The sequence below is a fragment of the Dama dama genome, chromosome X, assembly GCF_033118175.1.
Source record: "Dama dama isolate Ldn47 chromosome X, ASM3311817v1, whole genome shotgun sequence".
Lineage (NCBI taxonomy): Eukaryota > Metazoa > Chordata > Mammalia > Artiodactyla > Cervidae > Dama > Dama dama.
Genome location: NC_083714.1, coordinates 108,941,302 through 108,959,145, shown reverse-complemented (window position 1 = coordinate 108,959,145; position 17,844 = coordinate 108,941,302). Strand labels below are relative to the sequence as shown.

The 17,844-nt window shown below is 42.1% G+C and overlaps 1 protein-coding gene across 22 annotated transcripts in view; it reads left to right on the top strand.

The window, feature by feature from the left end:
• The first annotated feature begins 7,157 nt into the window (after window positions 1–7,157).
• The window catches only part of KDM6A (lysine demethylase 6A), a 180,775-nt gene continuing 170,088 nt past the window's right edge, over window positions 7,158–17,844 (top strand). For 9 of the 22 annotated variants that reach the window (XM_061136685.1, XM_061136680.1, XM_061136682.1 and 6 more), the window contains exons 1-2: window positions 7,260–7,658; window positions 7,879–7,942. In XM_061136685.1, the coding sequence (XP_060992668.1) occupies window positions 7,498–7,658; window positions 7,879–7,942 (225 nt within the window). In that variant the 5' untranslated portion in view covers window positions 7,260–7,497. Of the gene's footprint in view, window positions 7,659–7,878; window positions 7,943–17,844 lie in introns of all 22 variants that reach the window. The other 13 variants (XM_061136677.1, XM_061136675.1, XM_061136667.1 and 10 more) reach the window with 4 other exon arrangements.

Genomic DNA, 17,844 nt, shown 5'->3' with positions numbered 1-17,844 from the left:
AGACACATTCTCTATTGCAACAATTCAACTCTGTGTTGCTTTGTAAAAGTGGCCATAGATGATATATAAATGAATGAGCATGCATGTGTACCAATAAAACTTTATTTATACACATCAAAATTTGAATTTCATGTAAGTTTAATGTGTGATGAAATGGCTGTACAAATATAGGTGGTGTGCTGGATTTGATCTGTAGGTTATGGTTTTCTGATCCCTGGTCTAGCCAGATAGTCAATATTCTTTGACAGACTTCCATAGTAGTGCAGTGGATAAGAACCTGCCTGCTAATGCAGGGGACATGGGTTCGATCCCTGGTCCAGGAAGACTCCACATGCCTTGGAGCAACTAAGCCCACGAACTACAACTACTGAGCCTGCAAACTGCAATTACTGAGGCCCAGGTGCCTAGAGTCTATGCTCCACAAGAGAAGTCACTGCAATGAGAAGCCTGTGCACCACGTCAAAGAATAGCCCCAGCTTGCTACAACTAGAGGAAGCCTGAGCACAGCAACAAAGACCCAGTGCAACGAAAAATAAACAAATAAAATGCTTTAAGAATATATTCTTTGAGCTTGGTGCCAGCTACTGAGCCCACGTGAAAGGAAATCTGTTTAAAGCAGTATCACTGACACCAGTAGCAACCCTATTATTTCTGAGCCTAAAACACAGTAACCATTGGTTTGATTCTTTAGGTAAGCCTTACTAGGCTCTTCATGGTTCTGCCTAATTTTCCAACTTACACTTCCAATTCTTTCCTTCCCCTTTTGGTCACAGCCATACTCAACTTCTTGAATTCACCAGAACTCTCAAGTTCTTAGGCTTCTGTGCTTTGGCAGATCTGTTGCAGCTTCTGTTGGGAAGACACCCACTACTGTAAATATCCTCCTATTTTACAGGATAAAATTTATTCATATAACTCTCCAAGTTAAGAGTTCAGGACATGGACTGTATGAGCTTGGAAAGTTTTCAGCCATTATTTCTTTGCATACCTTTTGGGCCTTGACATATTTCTCCTCCCCTTCTTGGACTCTGATAACACAGATGTTAGATCCTTTGTTTCCATCCCGTAGATCTCAGAGACTCTACTGTTTTTTCTATCTATTTTCTCTCTGTTGTTCAAATTGGGTAATTTCTGTTGCTCTGTCTTGAAGTTCTCTAATCCTTTCCTCTGTCCCCTCCATTCTGATGATGAGCCTATATGTTGTTTTAAATTATGGTTATTATATTTTTCAATTCTAAAATTTCTATTTGGTTCTTCTTTGTATCTTCTATTTCTTTGCTAAAACTTCCTGTTTCTCTGCTAAGGCTTTCTAATTTTTCATTTGTTTGGAATGGATTCATAATTGCTCATTGAAACATTTTTATGACTCCTTTAAAATCCTTGTCAGAGAACATGAACATCTGATTCACCTTATTGTTCACATCTGTTGATTGTCTTGTCTAATTAATGTTGGATTATCCTAGTTCTTCATATGAGTGATTTTTCATTGAAACCTGGACATTGTGGGTATTATAAAACTCTGGCTTTCACCTAAATATTCTTTTTTAGCAGGTCGCTTCTGATATCACTCTGTTGGAGAAGGGAAAGCACTGCCTCGTTACCACCAGGAGTAGAAGTCCAGGTTCCCCACTCAACCTTGATTAACACCGATGGAGGTGGAGGGTCTCCTTGTTACTGCTGGCTGTGAACTGAAGTTCGGGCTCCCCACTAGGCCTCCACTGAGACCACCGTGTCTGAAGGTGTGCATGTGTGAGAGCTCAGTTATTCAGTCATGTGCAACTCTTTGCCACCCCATGGACTGTAGCTTGCCAGGTTCCTCTAGCCGTGGGATTCTCCAGGCAAGAATACTGGAGAGGGTTACCATTTCCTCCTCCAGGGGATCTTCCCAACCCAGGGATGGAATCCACATCTCCTGCATTTGCAGGAGGATTCTTTACCACTGAGCCACTAGGGAAGCTTGTCTGGAGGTGTAGGTGCCTCGTTACTGTTCCCCACATTGCTTCCATAGGAGTGGTGGCCTTGTTAGCACTGGGCAGTGGTGAATGTAAGGTACAGTTCCGGCGAGGCAGAAAAGGAAAGACGACCTCAACAGAAGTAGGTTACCTTTATTCAGGCAAGGAGGGGCGACAGTCGGCCTAATGACCAGGCTGAGCGCCGAAAGGGATCAGGGAAGCTTCATACTTATAGGGAGGTTTGTGGAAGCGATAAGGGAAACGTCAATCAAGTGGGATATTTTGAGTATTCTTTTGTTGAGATGACACTTGTAGTTGGGCAGGGGGTGATAAGTCTTCTGGGTGGGTGTAGGGGGTGGTAGGTTTCCGGACAGGGGGTGATAAGTTCCAGATAGATGCAGCTGGCCTGGAGCATCAGGATGGAACTAAAGTTATGCTTTGTTTTCTCCGAAGTTAGATGATTCAGCAAGGGGCCTTTGAGACTGTTGTTCTCTTTTCTAGGCCCAAAAGACTCCTTCAGTGACCGTTCTGACTCTTCAGTAGGTCTTCTCTGACACCAACTCAGCAAGGAAGGGAAGTGATGCCTCATTAATGCTGGGTGGGTATGGAAATCTAGGCTCCCCAGTGTAGTTGGTGGTGGTAGGGTAGGATTTGCGATGCTTCTTTACAGATTGGCAAGGGTAGAAGTCTAGGCTTCTGGTGAGTGTGGGAGTCAAGGCTTCTTCCAGAAGTCTCAAAACTATTCTGACAACTGAAGTTTTTTTTAACAGGTTAAAGTCTGTCTGTACTTGGCTCCAAATCTCTCCTCAACTCTAACCCTCTATTTGTTTTTGTCATCAGTATGTTTGGACATGAGTTGGATAATTTTTTTGACACCAGTAAGGGTGGGAAGGGCTAAATTTATCTCTGATCCTGATTTAAAGGATAAGTACAGTTCTTTTCACAAGATTAAATAAATCATGACTGTTATGTGACTTATTATTATCTGCATAGGTTATGTTGGAGAAGGCAATGGCAACCCACTCCAGTACTCTTGCCTGGAAAATCCCATGGACAGAGGAGCCTGGTAGGCTGCAGTCCATGGGGTCGCTAGGAGTCGGACACGACTGAGCGACTTCACTTTCACTTTTCACTTTCATGCACTGGAGAAGGAAATGGCAACCCACTCCAGTGTTCTTGCCTGGAGAATCCCAGGGACGGGGGAGCCTGGTGGGCTGCTGTCTATGGGGTCACACAGAGTGGGACACGACTGAAGCGACTTAACAGCAGCAGCAGCATAGGTTATATGGCACTGACATTATAAATGAACTACGTAGTCCTAAGTAGTTCAGGTTAAGAATTTAGTTGTTTAAAAGGACTTAAATTTATTTTCCTATAATTGAGTGGGTTTCTCCTCTGACAGTAATTGATGGTACCTGCATAAGTATTATGGAGAAGGCAATGGCACCCCACTCCAGTACTCTTGCCTGGAAAATCCCATGGACAGAGGAGCCTGGTAGGCTACGGTCCATGGGGTCCCTAAGAGTCGGACACGACTGAGCGATTTCACTTTCACTTTTCACTTTCCTGCATTGGAGAAGGAAGTGGCAACCCACTCCAGTGTTCTTGCCTGGAGAATCCCAGGGACGGGGGAGCCTGGTGGGCTGCCGTCTATGGGGTCACACAGAGTGGGACACGACTGAAGTGACTTAGCAGCAGCGTAAGTATTAACACAATGCTGCTACAAATGATGTACTAACTAGTCCATAATCTGACTCAGCATAATATAAATTTTATATATTTTTAAAATATCGATTTATCTGCTGCTGCTACTGCTGCTGCTAAGTCGCTTCAGTCGTGTCCGACTCTGTGTGACCCCATAGACAGCAGCCCACTAGGCTCTGCCGTCCCTGGGATTCTCCAGACAAGAACACTGGAGTGGGTTGCCATTTCCTTCTCCAATGAAGGAAAGTGAAAAAAGAAAGTGCAGTCGTTCAGTCGTATCTGACTCTTAGCGACCCCTTGGACTGCAGCCCACCAGGCTCCTCTGCCCATGGGGTTTTCCAGGCAAGAGTACTGGAGTGGGGTGCCATTGCCTTCTCCATCGATTTATCTACATATATATTAATCATATCAACTTAGTAAATTCAAATTATTTTCCCCAGCTTATAGTTTATTAAGTTATAATTATTAAATAAGAACCAGTACTAAGTGATATAAGGTTTAATTTTAGAATAAAGGAGAGATGTTGCAATGTTCATTGGAAGGACTGATGTTGAAGCTGAAACTCCAATACTTTGGCCACCTGATGTGAAGAGCTGACTCATTTGAAAAGACCCTGATGCTGGGAAAGATTGAGGGCAGGTGGAGAAGAGGATGACAAAGGATGAGATGGTTGGATGGCATCACCCTCAATGGACATGAGTGTGGGTAAACTCCGGGAGTTGTGATGGACAGGGAGGCTTGGCGTGCTGCGGTTCATGGGGTCGCAAAGAGATGGACACGACGGAGCGACTGAACTGAACTGAACTGAATCCCTCCCCAAAAAGTATATTAGGACTACCTATGTGTTGGGCTTATAGGGAAGTTGGGGAGGGACCAGGAGAAAGTGATTGGTAAAGTGGTGATCAACACATTTAGAACCCAGAAAGTGAAAGCTACAAAGGATTTTAGAAATTTGAAACTTCCTATTCTTCTGAGGTCTTTGAATGCATATGATGTATCTGGCACTTTACTTACCTTATGGCATTTAATCTTCAAAATAATGCTGTAAAGTGGCTCTATTTTCTCAGATGGGGGAACTGAAGCTCAAATTAGACTAACTTGTTGAAGGTCACCCAGCTATCAAGTGGCAGAGTTAGGATTTGAACCTAGATCTGCATGATTCCACATTCATGCTCCTTTGGTTCAATTGCTCTGCCTTCTATATGGGTTTTCAGAGTCACTTTTCATAGAAATTATTATTAAAAAATCATCTATCCTACTTCCCCATTTCTCTATTCAGTGAACGACCTAAACCTCAGAGGCTACATACCTATTGTACATATGATATAAATTATGCAAGACCGAAAACATTACGTAGTGATATAAGGACTGTGTTACTGTATAAAAAATATCTCATGCTTCATGATGGATGACACATATCTGTAACTGAACTAGACAAAGAGTTCTGGCTTAGAGGATAAGTAACTTTCCCAGGGACACACAGCCTGTGCAGAGAAATGATTTGCAGCCAGGCCTGCCTGACTTCGACCCCACCCACAGCATCTACTCCATGCAATTCTGCAGCTATTACCAAGTAATGATTATGTAGTGAAAAAGAAGGTTTTGAGGGATTGGAGGTGGGCAGCCTCGTAATTCTTGGAAACAGCCTGAGTCAAGAACCACCAGCTCCCAGAAGATTGTCAAACACTGGCAGAATCTCTATCTCTGCTTGTGCAAGTCTAAATGTGTGTGTGTGTGCGTGTGTGTGGTGGTGGTGGTGTGTGTGGGGAGATAGTGGTGTCAAAATCTCCCAGGCGTTGAAGGTCATCTGTTGTGAGAAAGCTTACAATGAATGTATTAATTTAGCTGTAGAAAATACTCAGCCTTTTATACTCACTCATTCAAGTAAAATGGAAGGAATACCATAAAGAGTGGAAGAGGTGTTTCAGAGAAGGTGATTAAACATGAAGCATAATCCATATGAAACTATAGTTTGTTAAGTCTAGTTACTAGTCTCAGGGAAACAATTTAAAACTGTGTTGGTGTGCAAAATCAGTTGGGATTTCCATAGCTTCTCCCTGAATACTGCTAGGATTACTGAGTCAGCACTGAATTGTCTTCCTTATATTTTGAGATCCAACTAAATATAACTTGTTTATTGGTTACGTTATTGAAAATATAGAGTCCATGTTTATGAAGGAAACCTTGTTCTCATCTGTCCATTAATTTTCTCCTATCCCTGAAGACTGGAGGTGTGCACTGTAACAGATCTGTTACATGAAACTTATTTATCTTTTGCAAAGAATAACAGAACGAAGGCATGTTTTCTTCTCCCAATTATACTATGGATTGAAAGGCAGACTAGTGACTTTTATTTGCATCTGAGACACTGTCAGAACAAGAAGGTGTCACTGTGGTCTAGGACATGCTGTGAGGGGGTAGAAAAGGGTTTTCTGGGCTGCAAGCTTCCCTGAGGATCTTAATTTTGTCTTCTCTCAGGCCTGTCTACAAGCAGTCCCAACTCCTCTCATGAAAACCCCACTGAGATCACAGCAATAAAAAGCAACATTCTGGAGATAATCGCTTAACAATTTTTCGTCACTGCTTTTCTTATAATACTATAATGAACTACTGATAAGACACCGGTAGCATCGAAAATTTGGCCCCCAAGTGCCGCCAACAGACCTTTGGCGGTGGGGAGCCGTGGTCAGCGAGCCAGAGCCCCGTGGGTGACTCTTCAATCCCTCTGGCCGGGGGTGAGGGGGCCTTTCCCCCCTCATTTGCTGCGGGAGCGAGGGGATGCGGGCCGGCAGCGCAGGCCTGGCCTAGGGCGGCGCCCGAGCCCCGGGGCACGGGGCCGGCAGCGACTCTCCGAGCGCGCTTCTCGCGGAGGCCATTACTTCCAACAGTGCAAAAAGTATGCTTTCTTCGGAGGGCGGAGGTCAGGGGCTTTGCACCGCCTCCTGGCGACGTGACCTTTAACAGGCCCTCCAGGGCTCGGTACATGCGGAGCACAGGATGCCGGAGCCGCGGTCGGGGACCACCCCCGAGCTCCTGGGCAGCCAAAGGCCGTCCGTGGCGTCCTGGCTCACTGCTCGCGCCCGCCGCGGGCGGTGACGGACCTCGCCCTTCCTCACCGTTCCCCTCCCCCTCCCGAGCCCGCAGCGGTTCCCGAGTTGACACGGTCCGGACCCTCCATTCTCTGCCCCAGTATATTTAACTGGCACAACCTAACCCGCTGCTCCCCCTTGGTGACAACCCTTCACCCGAACAGACGGACCCAGCAGCCAACCATCGGTCAGAATTGGCGGGCCTCCTGCTCCCTGTGGGTGGTGGCCTCAGTGGGCGGGGCTCGGGCAGCTAGCAAGTTGAGTGGAGCCACGGCTGACGTGAGTCAACAAAGGTCACGTGAAGCGAGTGGGGCACTTCGATTGGCTGCACCAGCCGGGCGGGGAGGGGGGGTCACGGCGGCGGCGTGGGGTTCGCTGTGTGACACAATTACAACAACTTTGTGCTGGTGCCGGGGAAGTTTGTTTCTCCAACGAATTCCCCCCACATCCCTCAACCCCGCACGCTCCAGCCGTTCCTGCCGCCCCCGCCCGTGGCTGCCCCTCGCCCGCCCCCGCGATGTGACCCAACAAGCCGAGCCGCCGCCGCTGCCGACCCGGGGGCTCAGCAGCCCCAACCGCCGCCGCCTTCACCGCCGCCGCCTTGGGATTTTTTGTCGCTGCCGCCCGCGGCGGAGGAGGAGGTGGCGATAAAGTTGGTGTGCGGGTCCCGCGCGGAGGTTGGGGGCGTCGTTGCGGGCCCTGGCCCGCGGGGGGGGGTGTCGGCGTCGGAGTTGTGAATTCGCTGCGTTTCCATGAAATCCAGCGGAGTGTCGCTCGCTACCGCCGCCGCTGCCGCCGCCGCTTTCGGTGATGAGGAAAAGAAAATGGCGGCGGGAAAAGCGAGCGGGGAGAGCGAGGAGGCGTCCCCGAGCCTGACAGCCGAGGAGAGAGAGGCGCTCGGCGGACTGGACAGGTATGGGTCACCGTCACCCACCCGCCCGGTCGGCTCCGGACGGTTGGCGCCTGTCTCCGGGGAGGCCCGAGCGCGGTTCGCCTCTGGCGGCGGCGGGGCGGGCACCTGGGCTTGGCGCTCTCGGTGCTGTATCCGCCGCCGCCGGGGCCTCGGGATCGGGCAGGGATGGGTCGGTGGGGTTGCCGGAGCGCTAACGAGCCGCGTGTGTCTCTCCCCACAGCCGCCTCTTCGGGTTCGTGAGGTTTCATGAAGATGGCGCCAGGACGAAGGCCCTACTGGGCAAGGTAAGGCAGCCGCGGGCTGGAGTGCGGACACGGTCTCCCCGGCCGGCGCCCCGCTCGTCCCGGGCCCCACGGCTCGGCCGGCTCTCATTGTGGCCGCGAACGAGGGCCGAGGGGCTTCCGGAAAACTATTTTCTGCTTTTGGTCTCCCCTTACTCCCGGATCCCTCGCTTGCTCTCTTGCGAAATCGCTCTCTTTTCTCGTAGCTGGAGGAACAGAGACGGCAGCGCTTTGGGGCCGAGCTCTACTGGGTCGACAAAACTGCCTGTTATTTTACGGCTTTTGGAGGGTCGACCGATGATCCCTCCGAGGTGCCTGTTTAGGGTCAAAGGCTCGTAAGTCTGTGCGGATTTCCCCACATTTCCGACTTACTTGCCTCCCGTGGTTTTTCTTCTTTTCCTCCAGGCAGGCTGTTCGGGAAATGTACTGTTAACCCAACGTTTGGGGCTTTCTTGTGTCCCCGCTCCCAGAAGGGGAAAGTTGCACGTAGTTTAGGGCGGTGAAGAGTTTGCATGGGGCTGTTGACAGGCATCTTAAGGGGTATGGTGTTTTACCTGAAGTTGGGTGACTTGTTTACTTTTTGAGTCTTTCTGCTACACAAATCCTGCAGTTACTTGTGAATGTGTTTTCTCCTTGGAGCCTCGTTTCCTGTGTTTCTCACAGGGAAGGCCGAGGGGAATTCGGGGTGCAGTCTCTGTTTATTTGTGTGGAAAGTTGTTGGCACTGTCATTTAGTTAAGTAATGGCTGCTCCTATCGGCCCAAGATGGCGGGACAGGGTGGGAGGAGAAAGTGAAGGGGGGGGTTTGGGGGAGGGAGGAGAGGTAAACATGGAAATAAATAGTAGCGATGAATAGGCCTCTCAGTCGGAGTGTGTAGCTCGGTGGGTGATTAATAAAAATTTTCCAAGATTATTTGCATCTAGAATTCTTGCACCTTTCTCAAGCTTGGAAGCCGCATTCATAAGCCTGGTAAATGCTTATCAACCTGTAGCACATTGAGTTATCCATCCGTAAGCTATTGAACAAAGGCAGTGGAGTCTCGATCTGTCTGCATCAGTTTGTGTCTCTTGACCAGAATCTGATCGAAATGATATTTGAATGCTCGGTTCTTAATTGGGACCGTGAAACTTGGAGTGTGCCGCCATAGGTGTTGCATCCATTAAACATTTTCTTTTCTAGCTGTAATCAGTAGCTTTGCATTTGATACCTAGCTTTATTGTTGCAATTGAGAAGGAAGTTTGAAATGACTAAAGCCTTGCATTTTATTCTTAAGTTGATTAAAAAAAAAATAGTTATCCCAAATTTTTGTCTGCAGTTTGGAGTCACTAATTCCTTTTATCTGTAATTACACTTCTGTTTTTGTTTCAAAGTAACTTAAGTGTAAGGGGTTTCGAACACAATAATGACCCAAAAGCTAAACTGAAATAATTCTTTTCAGTAAGCTCAGTCCCTTTGATCCATAGAGAAAAGTTGAATTAAACTTGGACTATGTAGGTATTAATTGGCTTCATTAAAACTATCGCCGGAAAAATGAATAGCGACTAGCTCTGAAATGATTTAAACATAAATGATTTAAACCTTGAAAATTTTTTTCAGCCTGTGTATTTAAAATATTTTACTTAAAAATACTTAGCTGCTGTCAAAGTTGTCATTCCAAAAGATTAAGCAAAATATTTAAATTTAAGAAGCCTTGTATTTTGGAGTGATTATCTCCGGTCTAGTAGGGAGTTGGTAAAATGGTCCGCAAAGATAATACATTTTGGGATAGTTTGGCCAAATCTATTGTTTTGGTTAGGATAATGAAGAAATAAATGGAATCTGATGTTATACGTGGATAATGTGTAAAATGCTAGTTGATTTTATGTCTCAGAATGCTTGTATTTAGATGGATTCACAGTGAGTGGATCGTGTTTAACATTGTATTTCAGATTGTAATATTGAACTCTGTAGTTATTATGCACTACTGACTTTAAATTGTAAAATAACATTTTCAAGTATTTGTGAAAATGTGCTTTACTTTCTTGATGTTTGACTGCAGTAACATAAATGAGAAACCTGTGAAGGTTCATTATATTTTGTGGCAGAATGAAGGCTTCATAAAATACTGGGTAATTTGATAAACTACTAAGTATTTTGTTGAGCTAAAGGAAAAAAAAAAATCGTCATTACCTTAGACCCCATGCCTGTGAGGTCCTATTTAGGTTAAGACTCATTAGCCTTAACATTAATGTAAAACATTCTAGAGTATGTGCTTGCAACCGCATGCAGTTCTTGGTTGCATCTTTGTGAGCTTGAACATAACAGTGAAATGTGTAATGTAAAGCTTGATATTATATGATCTCTCACCATGAGTTTGAATTGGATTCTGAATAGAATGAATGAGCTGGGATCTTGCTGTAGGAAGTATTGAATTATTTCGTTTCATCTATCTTTTGAACAGCCCTGGTAAACAGTATGTTTTTTTGTGAAATGTTGAGCAGTGTTGGTTTCAGAATTCTTATTTCCTGAAAGTCTTAAAAATGAGAGCTGGCTTTTCTTTGTTGGGGTAGGTTCAGGCTACTTACCTAAGGGCAGATACTGGAATTAAATAAATCACAGGGCTCTCTTTTTAGCTATGATTTTTGTCATTACCCCATCTGGCCGTCTGCCCAACAAATTTAGTTGGCACCTTGTATAACTTTTCTTTCTGACAGAAACTTAGCTCTTACTACTTGCTTTTAACATTTATTCATATATATTATTGAATATTCTTTCAAGTTTTTAAATTGGGTTTTAAAAAAGGTTAACTCCTGACCTAAAAGATTTAGAAAGTTTAAAACGTTTACTAATAAGTATCTCTTCCTTTCCCCGGAACTTATAGGTTCCTTTTCTAGTTGGGAGCTTGCTTTGTCCAAACTGCTGATTTCTTTTAGTAGCTGAATGCATTTGTTAGACTAATTTATATTGGAGTCATTGAAAGAATTTCTGTTTGAATGATTTCCATTTGATATACAATGCTTGGGGGTTTGGATTAAAGAGAAATTAGTAGTATGTATATTATTTTGTAGTAGTACCTTTAAAATATCTTTAAAAGATTGTTAACAGCAAGTGGTTGCTTAATCAGAGTTCTTGAAATATAGCATGATCTTGACCAATTTTTTCCTTAAACTAATGCTGACCATCTTTTGGTAACATAATTCAAGACTCTTTATTTTTTTAATTACAGTGGAGTTACTGAAAAGTAATTAAGAAGTGAAACATTTTAACAGGAATTAACTATGGTGACTTAGCACATTTTAAAAAATCTTTTCAGTTATTCTTGTTTTCAGTTAATAAGGATTTCCGTTAAAGTATATATTAATATATAGCATGAATATATTGATAGTAATACTACGCTTGTATTTATAGTAATTATATAATGCTAAAGGGTTGAAATCTTTTGTCAAGAAACTATTGCTAAAATACATAGTTGTTCACTTTGAAGTACCTTTATATCATTTTTAAGTTTGTGTTAAATACTCTTCTTGGGATTGTTTTTGGTAATTATTTTAATCAGTAGATTATGTAGAATACCTGGAAGTAATCTCTCCCTCCTTGCAAGCAGATTCTTTACCGTCTTAGCCACCAGGGAGGCCCATGGATCATTTACTATCTTAAAATGTATGTACTTTAAAAAAAAATGTACTTCTTTTCCTAGGAGATAATTAGCATGAAAATAGTTGGAATTTAAAATTCCGGGGGCAGTGGAAGTAGTTTAAGATTCATTAAAGCATATATTTCCCTAAATTTGGTTTGCTTGCATGTTAGTGACTGAACTACCACTGTGGTAGTGCTCAGTTGTGTCCGGCTCTTTGCGACCCTGTGAGCTGTAGCCCACCAGGCTCTTCTGCCCATGGGATTTCCCAGACAAGAATATTGGAGTGGGGTGCCATTTCCTACTCCTGGGGATCTTCCCAACCCAGGGATTGAACCCATGTTTCTAATGTCTCCTGCATTGGCGGGCAGATTCTTTACCTCTAGCGCCACCTGGGAAGCCCAGTGTATATGGTAAGGAAAAATTATTAGGTCAGTTGTAGAAGGTGACTTTTTTATACTATAATATTTGGATGTTGATACTTAAAATTATATTCTATGTGTGTGTTTTGTTTGCTGGCACTTTTAAAGGAATATATTCATTTCCAGTGCTAAAAGAGATTAGTGTTTGGGTTACAAAAGTAATCGCAGAATAATGTCATACTTTTCTGTTTCAAAATTAGGGTTTTAATTTGATGCATCTTAAAAAGTATTTTCAAGTTTGGAAAGTTGTCTTGTAAATTATAGTCATTATTATTTACCTGGACAAAGTCTCAGGCAATTCCTATACATTTCCTAAGATTTTGATACACTTCTGGTAATAAAGCTATAGTAAAACTTACAGAAAGTGCTTGCTTATCTGGCCACACATTAGAATTGCAGGAGTATATAAACATGCACTTTTTAAGTTCTGAATTCTTTCCCCTCACCGGATAGCTCTTTTTGTAGAATCAATTACAAATTGAAATGACACGGGAACATTTAACTGCCACCTCTGTACATTTCAGGTTGTTAAAAACTGTGTGAGAGATGAGTTTTTGTGATGTAGGTGGTAAAGTGGGAAGGTGGGCCATGCACTTTGAACCAAAATGAAGGTTCAGTGCTTGGCCAGCTACAGAGTAAAAACATCTTTTTCTGACTTGATTATGTAACGTTTAGTTTTTATTTATGTAATATTATTTTGCAGATTTGAAAAAGTTTTCTTTTGGTTAAGCTTACTTTGAAACTCATTGTGATGCTTTGAACTCTTTGCAATTGATGTTAATGAATTAAAACACTGTGAATTAATATTTTTGAAATATATCCAGAGAACTAATTTATGTTACAAAAACACCACTAGATTGTCAAAGAATTGAAATGGTGGTTATTTAAGGCCCACATGTATTTATTTGTAAACTAGTTAATGAAGTTTATTTAATGAATACATGATCGACAGTCTTATGTACTCATATCAAAGCCTCACATACAATTCTGTCAGTTTTCTCTACTGGTTTGTAATTTGTCAATGGTAAATTAAAGCAATAAATATTTGAATAACACTGAATACAAGTCGTCTATGCAGGGCATATGGAGATAATGAAGATAGCCCTTGTTTGCATTGAAAACGTACAGCTCCCTTAAAGGGTGAGATAAGCATGAGGATGACTATCACAAAAACATCAGTGGTGGAAGGAAAGGGAAGTATCCTGAAGGTTTATGATACAGGTCAATTTAACAATTTACAAGTTAGAATTTTTAATTTTTCGGCCATCCATGAAAACATTGATTAGCAAGCATGCACAAAAGCAGTCACAGGAACCTGTTTGTGAAGCTTAACGGAGTACCAGTTCTTTGTCCTTGTAGGTAGTCTATCAAGGACCTTGCTGGAAAGGTGTTTAGGTGGCACGTGTTACCTGCAGTAGACATTAGCCCCAGAATCACCCGATCAGTGGTGGAACACAGGGCTGGATGGGACTCTTAGGCTGAGTGTGCACTGTGGACAGTATTGGGATCCTGGATTTGCTGCCTCTTAGACCCTATTTATGCAAAAGTGGAGATGCCTTTGCAGTGTTTGGAGCCAAGCCACATTAACTTGAATATCATTCACGGCACTAATGAAAACTTAACTTCTGACATCCCTTATGCTTCCTAATGCTTTCTCCTGACTAAGGTAAAGGCAGGAGAAGCATTGGCTTTATAGGGTGCTGTCCTGGTGTCTTCCTCGGGTCTCTTCTTTGTAGTTTTAACTATTCTGGAATGTGTATTCCTGATTTGAGAATTTCAAAAGTTAAAAGAGCCCCTGGATTTTAGATTATTGGAGTTAACTTGAAAAATTATCTAATAGTTGCTAGGTTAAAATTAATGAAAGCACATGAGACTTAACATATCCTGATATATTTCATTTTTTTCTTGAAACATTTAATGAGACTTTATATTATGTAACATATTCTGTATCAGACATTTAAAACTCAGTTATTTCATTAGTATTTTACACAACATGAGTTAAATGGGGAAGGGGTGTTCACATTTGTGAGATAATTGCACAGTGGTTTCTGGGCTAGCTTGATTTACAGACACCCCTTTCCATTTATCTGGTCATTTGTTTCAATAAATTATGTACTTTGAACACCAGACCCCAGTAGAAAAAGACAAACCAGGCTCTTAGCTCCTTGTACCTGTGGACTCTTGTAATCTGCACCTTTTTTCCCTAGATAGGTAGTGCTGGAGATGGGCAGGACATTGATGGCTCCTACAAAAGCACTCCTTGCTTTCTGGGGTCCCCATTTTCAGTTTACTCTTGGGGCAGTTGTAAATTAAGTTTCAAAGTTCTATCTGCCACTGGGCCTTAGTAGAATGTCTCCTATTAATAGGATTGGGCTTGTTTCTTGATTGTGTTTATTGGAGATGGTATTTCTTGACTTCTTTATTAGCAAGGCATCTTTTAGTTTTGTTTAGGAACGCATGGTTTAAAATCAAATTTTTGCTTTTAGCAGATGTTCAAACAGTCATCTGCTGTGTTTTCTGTCACTCTTTTCTCACCTTGTAGTGATGCTTACCTTTGTTATGAGTTCCTAACTTGAGATCCTTGAATGAACGTTCATGGGTCAACCTAAGGAATTTTCTGACCAAGTTTTGGTAAGATATTCAAGAAGTAGTTAAATAATAATCATGTTTGTAGTACAAAACAGCCCTAGGGTGAGGAGGAGGGGAGATTTTAAACTAGATTTCTCTGCTGTTGTGAGTTTGTTTTTTAACCTTGGACACACATTACCTTAAAAATAAGTAAGCACGCTGATAATGAGTATACCAGAATTATATTCTGACTGATTTTATACTAGTACCTGTGAAGTCCTTTTTGTCAAGTTGGGATACTTCTCATCTTCATGGTCCTTCAGTCAGGATAGGGGTAGATGAAGTAGAGATGTGTATACTGTTTGGTCCTATTTCTTTCTTTCCTCACCCTCACCCTGGTCATGTTTCTTTGCATTTATTTACATGGCTGTACTCCTTCATTTTGATCTTTAGCATCTGTTTCTTTGATGACTTTATTTTTGGGTCTCATTTGGCCCAAGATGACATTTGGAACCTAATTAAAAACTATAACCTGGAAGGGTGAGAGTAGTTCCTTATTTAGAGAATTTTAGGTTTCTCAGCCAAATTATGGGCTGTTTGCCACTTCTGTAAGCTTTCATTTATTTTCTCTCACTCATTTCTTTCTTTTATCTTCTCTACATTTCTAAAACAGTCATCATTCTGTTGTGAATGTGTCCTGGTATTTTTGTGGTTTTGTCTGTGTGGTAGTATTTTGTCTGTTATAATAAATAAAATATACTACTTCTAAGTTTATTCTCCTGAAGAAGGTTGGGCTTTGTTGTAGTTAAGTGTATTATACTGGCTTCCCTGGTGGCTCAGACGGTAAAGAATCCGCCTGCCATGTGGGAGACCTGGGTTCAATCCCTGGGTTGGGAAGATCCCTTGGATGAGGGCATGGCAACCCTCTTCAATATTCTTGCCTGGAGAATCCCCATGGCAAGTGTATTATATTAGATCATCTTTTATTTTAATTTAGAACAATGGAAGGAACCATTAGATAAAGGAATCTAAGATAAATTTATCTAAGGAATCCTTAGATAAAGGATTGTTTTCCAACTAGATCTATTATGTTATGTTCACTAGATCTTTTTCTAAAAAAAAAGTGTATTAGAGAAAAGTTTCAGTATTTTGAAAAGCAGAGAAAATCAACCAATCATTACCTACCTTCAACAATTTTCAGCTCATAACCTGTTTTGTTTCATCTGTATTTTACCCTGTGCTGCCATTATTGTGAAGGAAATCTCTTAATCCATAGATACTTCAGCTTGTCTCTGAAACATAGGGCTTCCCTCATAGTTTAGTCGGAAAAGAATCTGCCTGCAATGCAGGAGACCTGGGTTCGATTCCTGGGTAGGGAAGATAACCTGGTGAAGGAAATGGCAACCCCCTCCAGTATTGCCTGGAGAATTCCATGGCCAGAAGAGCCTGGCAGGCTACAGTCCATGGGGTTGCAAGAGTCGGACATGACTAAACGAGGACAACGACTGAAACATAGCCACAATGCCTTTATTACACATAAAAATGCCTTGTTTATTTATTAATTTTTGGTTGTGCTGAGTCTTTGTTGCTGCATGTGGGCTTTTTCTAGTTGTGGTGAGCAGAGGCTACTCTTTGTTGTGGGACCTGGGTTTAAAATAACTTCTTAATATCAAATATGATTGAGTCTTAATTTTTTTGCCTTATGGAGGTTAAGAATTAGTTGCTTGGGAAATAAGTAGCGAACAGATATTTAGCTGAATATATGTGAGTTTGTGTTATAATATTGTGATAGAATTCTGTAATATTAATAGATACAATACATGATAAGAGATTTTTTTCTAAGAACTTTGTGAATCTTAGTTGTTTGAGTCTGTTTGGATAGTTTATTATTATTTAGGGACAATTTATTTTTAAGATAAAATAGTTAAGCATTTTAGGTTTTAGAATTTCAGGTGTCAGAATGAGAACTAGAAAAGCTTTTACTTTGCTTGATGGGTTTGTGAAATGTTTGCTAAACTGCTGTGAGTGACTGTTCCAAGTCCTGGGGCAACAAGGGCCTCTGCACCTGCAGTCTGTGGAGAGAGATGGACAGAGTGACTATTTGATATTGTAAGTGCCGTAATCAAGGTGTATATGTAGAGTTCTTTGAACTCTCAAATGATGGAACAATTAAAACAATTAAAACTTTGATTGTAGGTAGTTTAAACTATCCCTACAAATTCCCAACGTTTTGGAGCAGTTAGTTTAGGCTGGAGAAGTGGGTAAGAGAAACTGCACAAAGATGTAACATTTTGGTCTTGGTTATCAAACATGAATAGAATTTGAGCATGAGGAATAAGAGGGCAGAGAGTTAGAGGTATAAAGTTGAATGGTGTTTGAGGAATTGTGAATAATTTAGTGTGGACCCAGAGAGATTAAGGTTGTCCTAGTGGGATAGGGAGGAGGTAATTGAGCATGTGGCCCCCTTCACTGTAGACCATAGGAAGTTTTGGGGAGTCACTGAACTCAACTCTCTAATCAGGGAAAGTGACATGACCAGAATATTATTGACTCCAGTGAGAGGGATAAAGTGGAGAGGAAAGGGATCCAGTTGTTAAATATTGATGGATCGATAAGATTACATGAATTTTAGAATAGAATTCTGCAGCTGCTTATAAGATGTATGATCTTTGGGCAAATTATTTCATCTTTCAGAGGCTCAATTTTCTTATCCGTAAAATGGAAGTGGTAATAGGTTTCTGTCAGGCTATTGCATTTTGTGTTAGGGAAAAAAGATAGGTAAAGTGCCTGGCAGTAGGCCTGGTGTGGAAGGTGCTCAGTACAAGATATATGTTACCACCTTAGAAAAGACAATTTTAAAAGTGAGTCTGTAGTTTAGGAATGGGGTGGGGGGAGACAGAGGCAGATTTGAGATCTCTTGAAAACACTCTTCTTTGACTTTCCTAACATCTGACTACTTTGGCCTTCTGTGTCTCAGTCTCCTTTGCAAGGAAATTCTGTTCGAAGTCTTTACTCTGTCTGCTCCCAACTTGCATGTATGCTTGACTGAACTTGATTACTTTACCTGGTATCTTGAAGACATCTTAAACTGAACATTTGCAAGCTGAATTTATCTTTGGTGTTGATGTTCCCTGTCTTAATAAGTGTCACTTATCATTAACCTTGCCAGAAACCTTAGAGCTGTTTTTAACTCCTTTTTTTCTTAGCAAGTCCTGATAGTCACCGAATCTTGACATTTCTGCATCTTAAATTTCAAATCTGTTTGTTTTTCTACATCCTCGATGCCACCATTGTAATTGCAG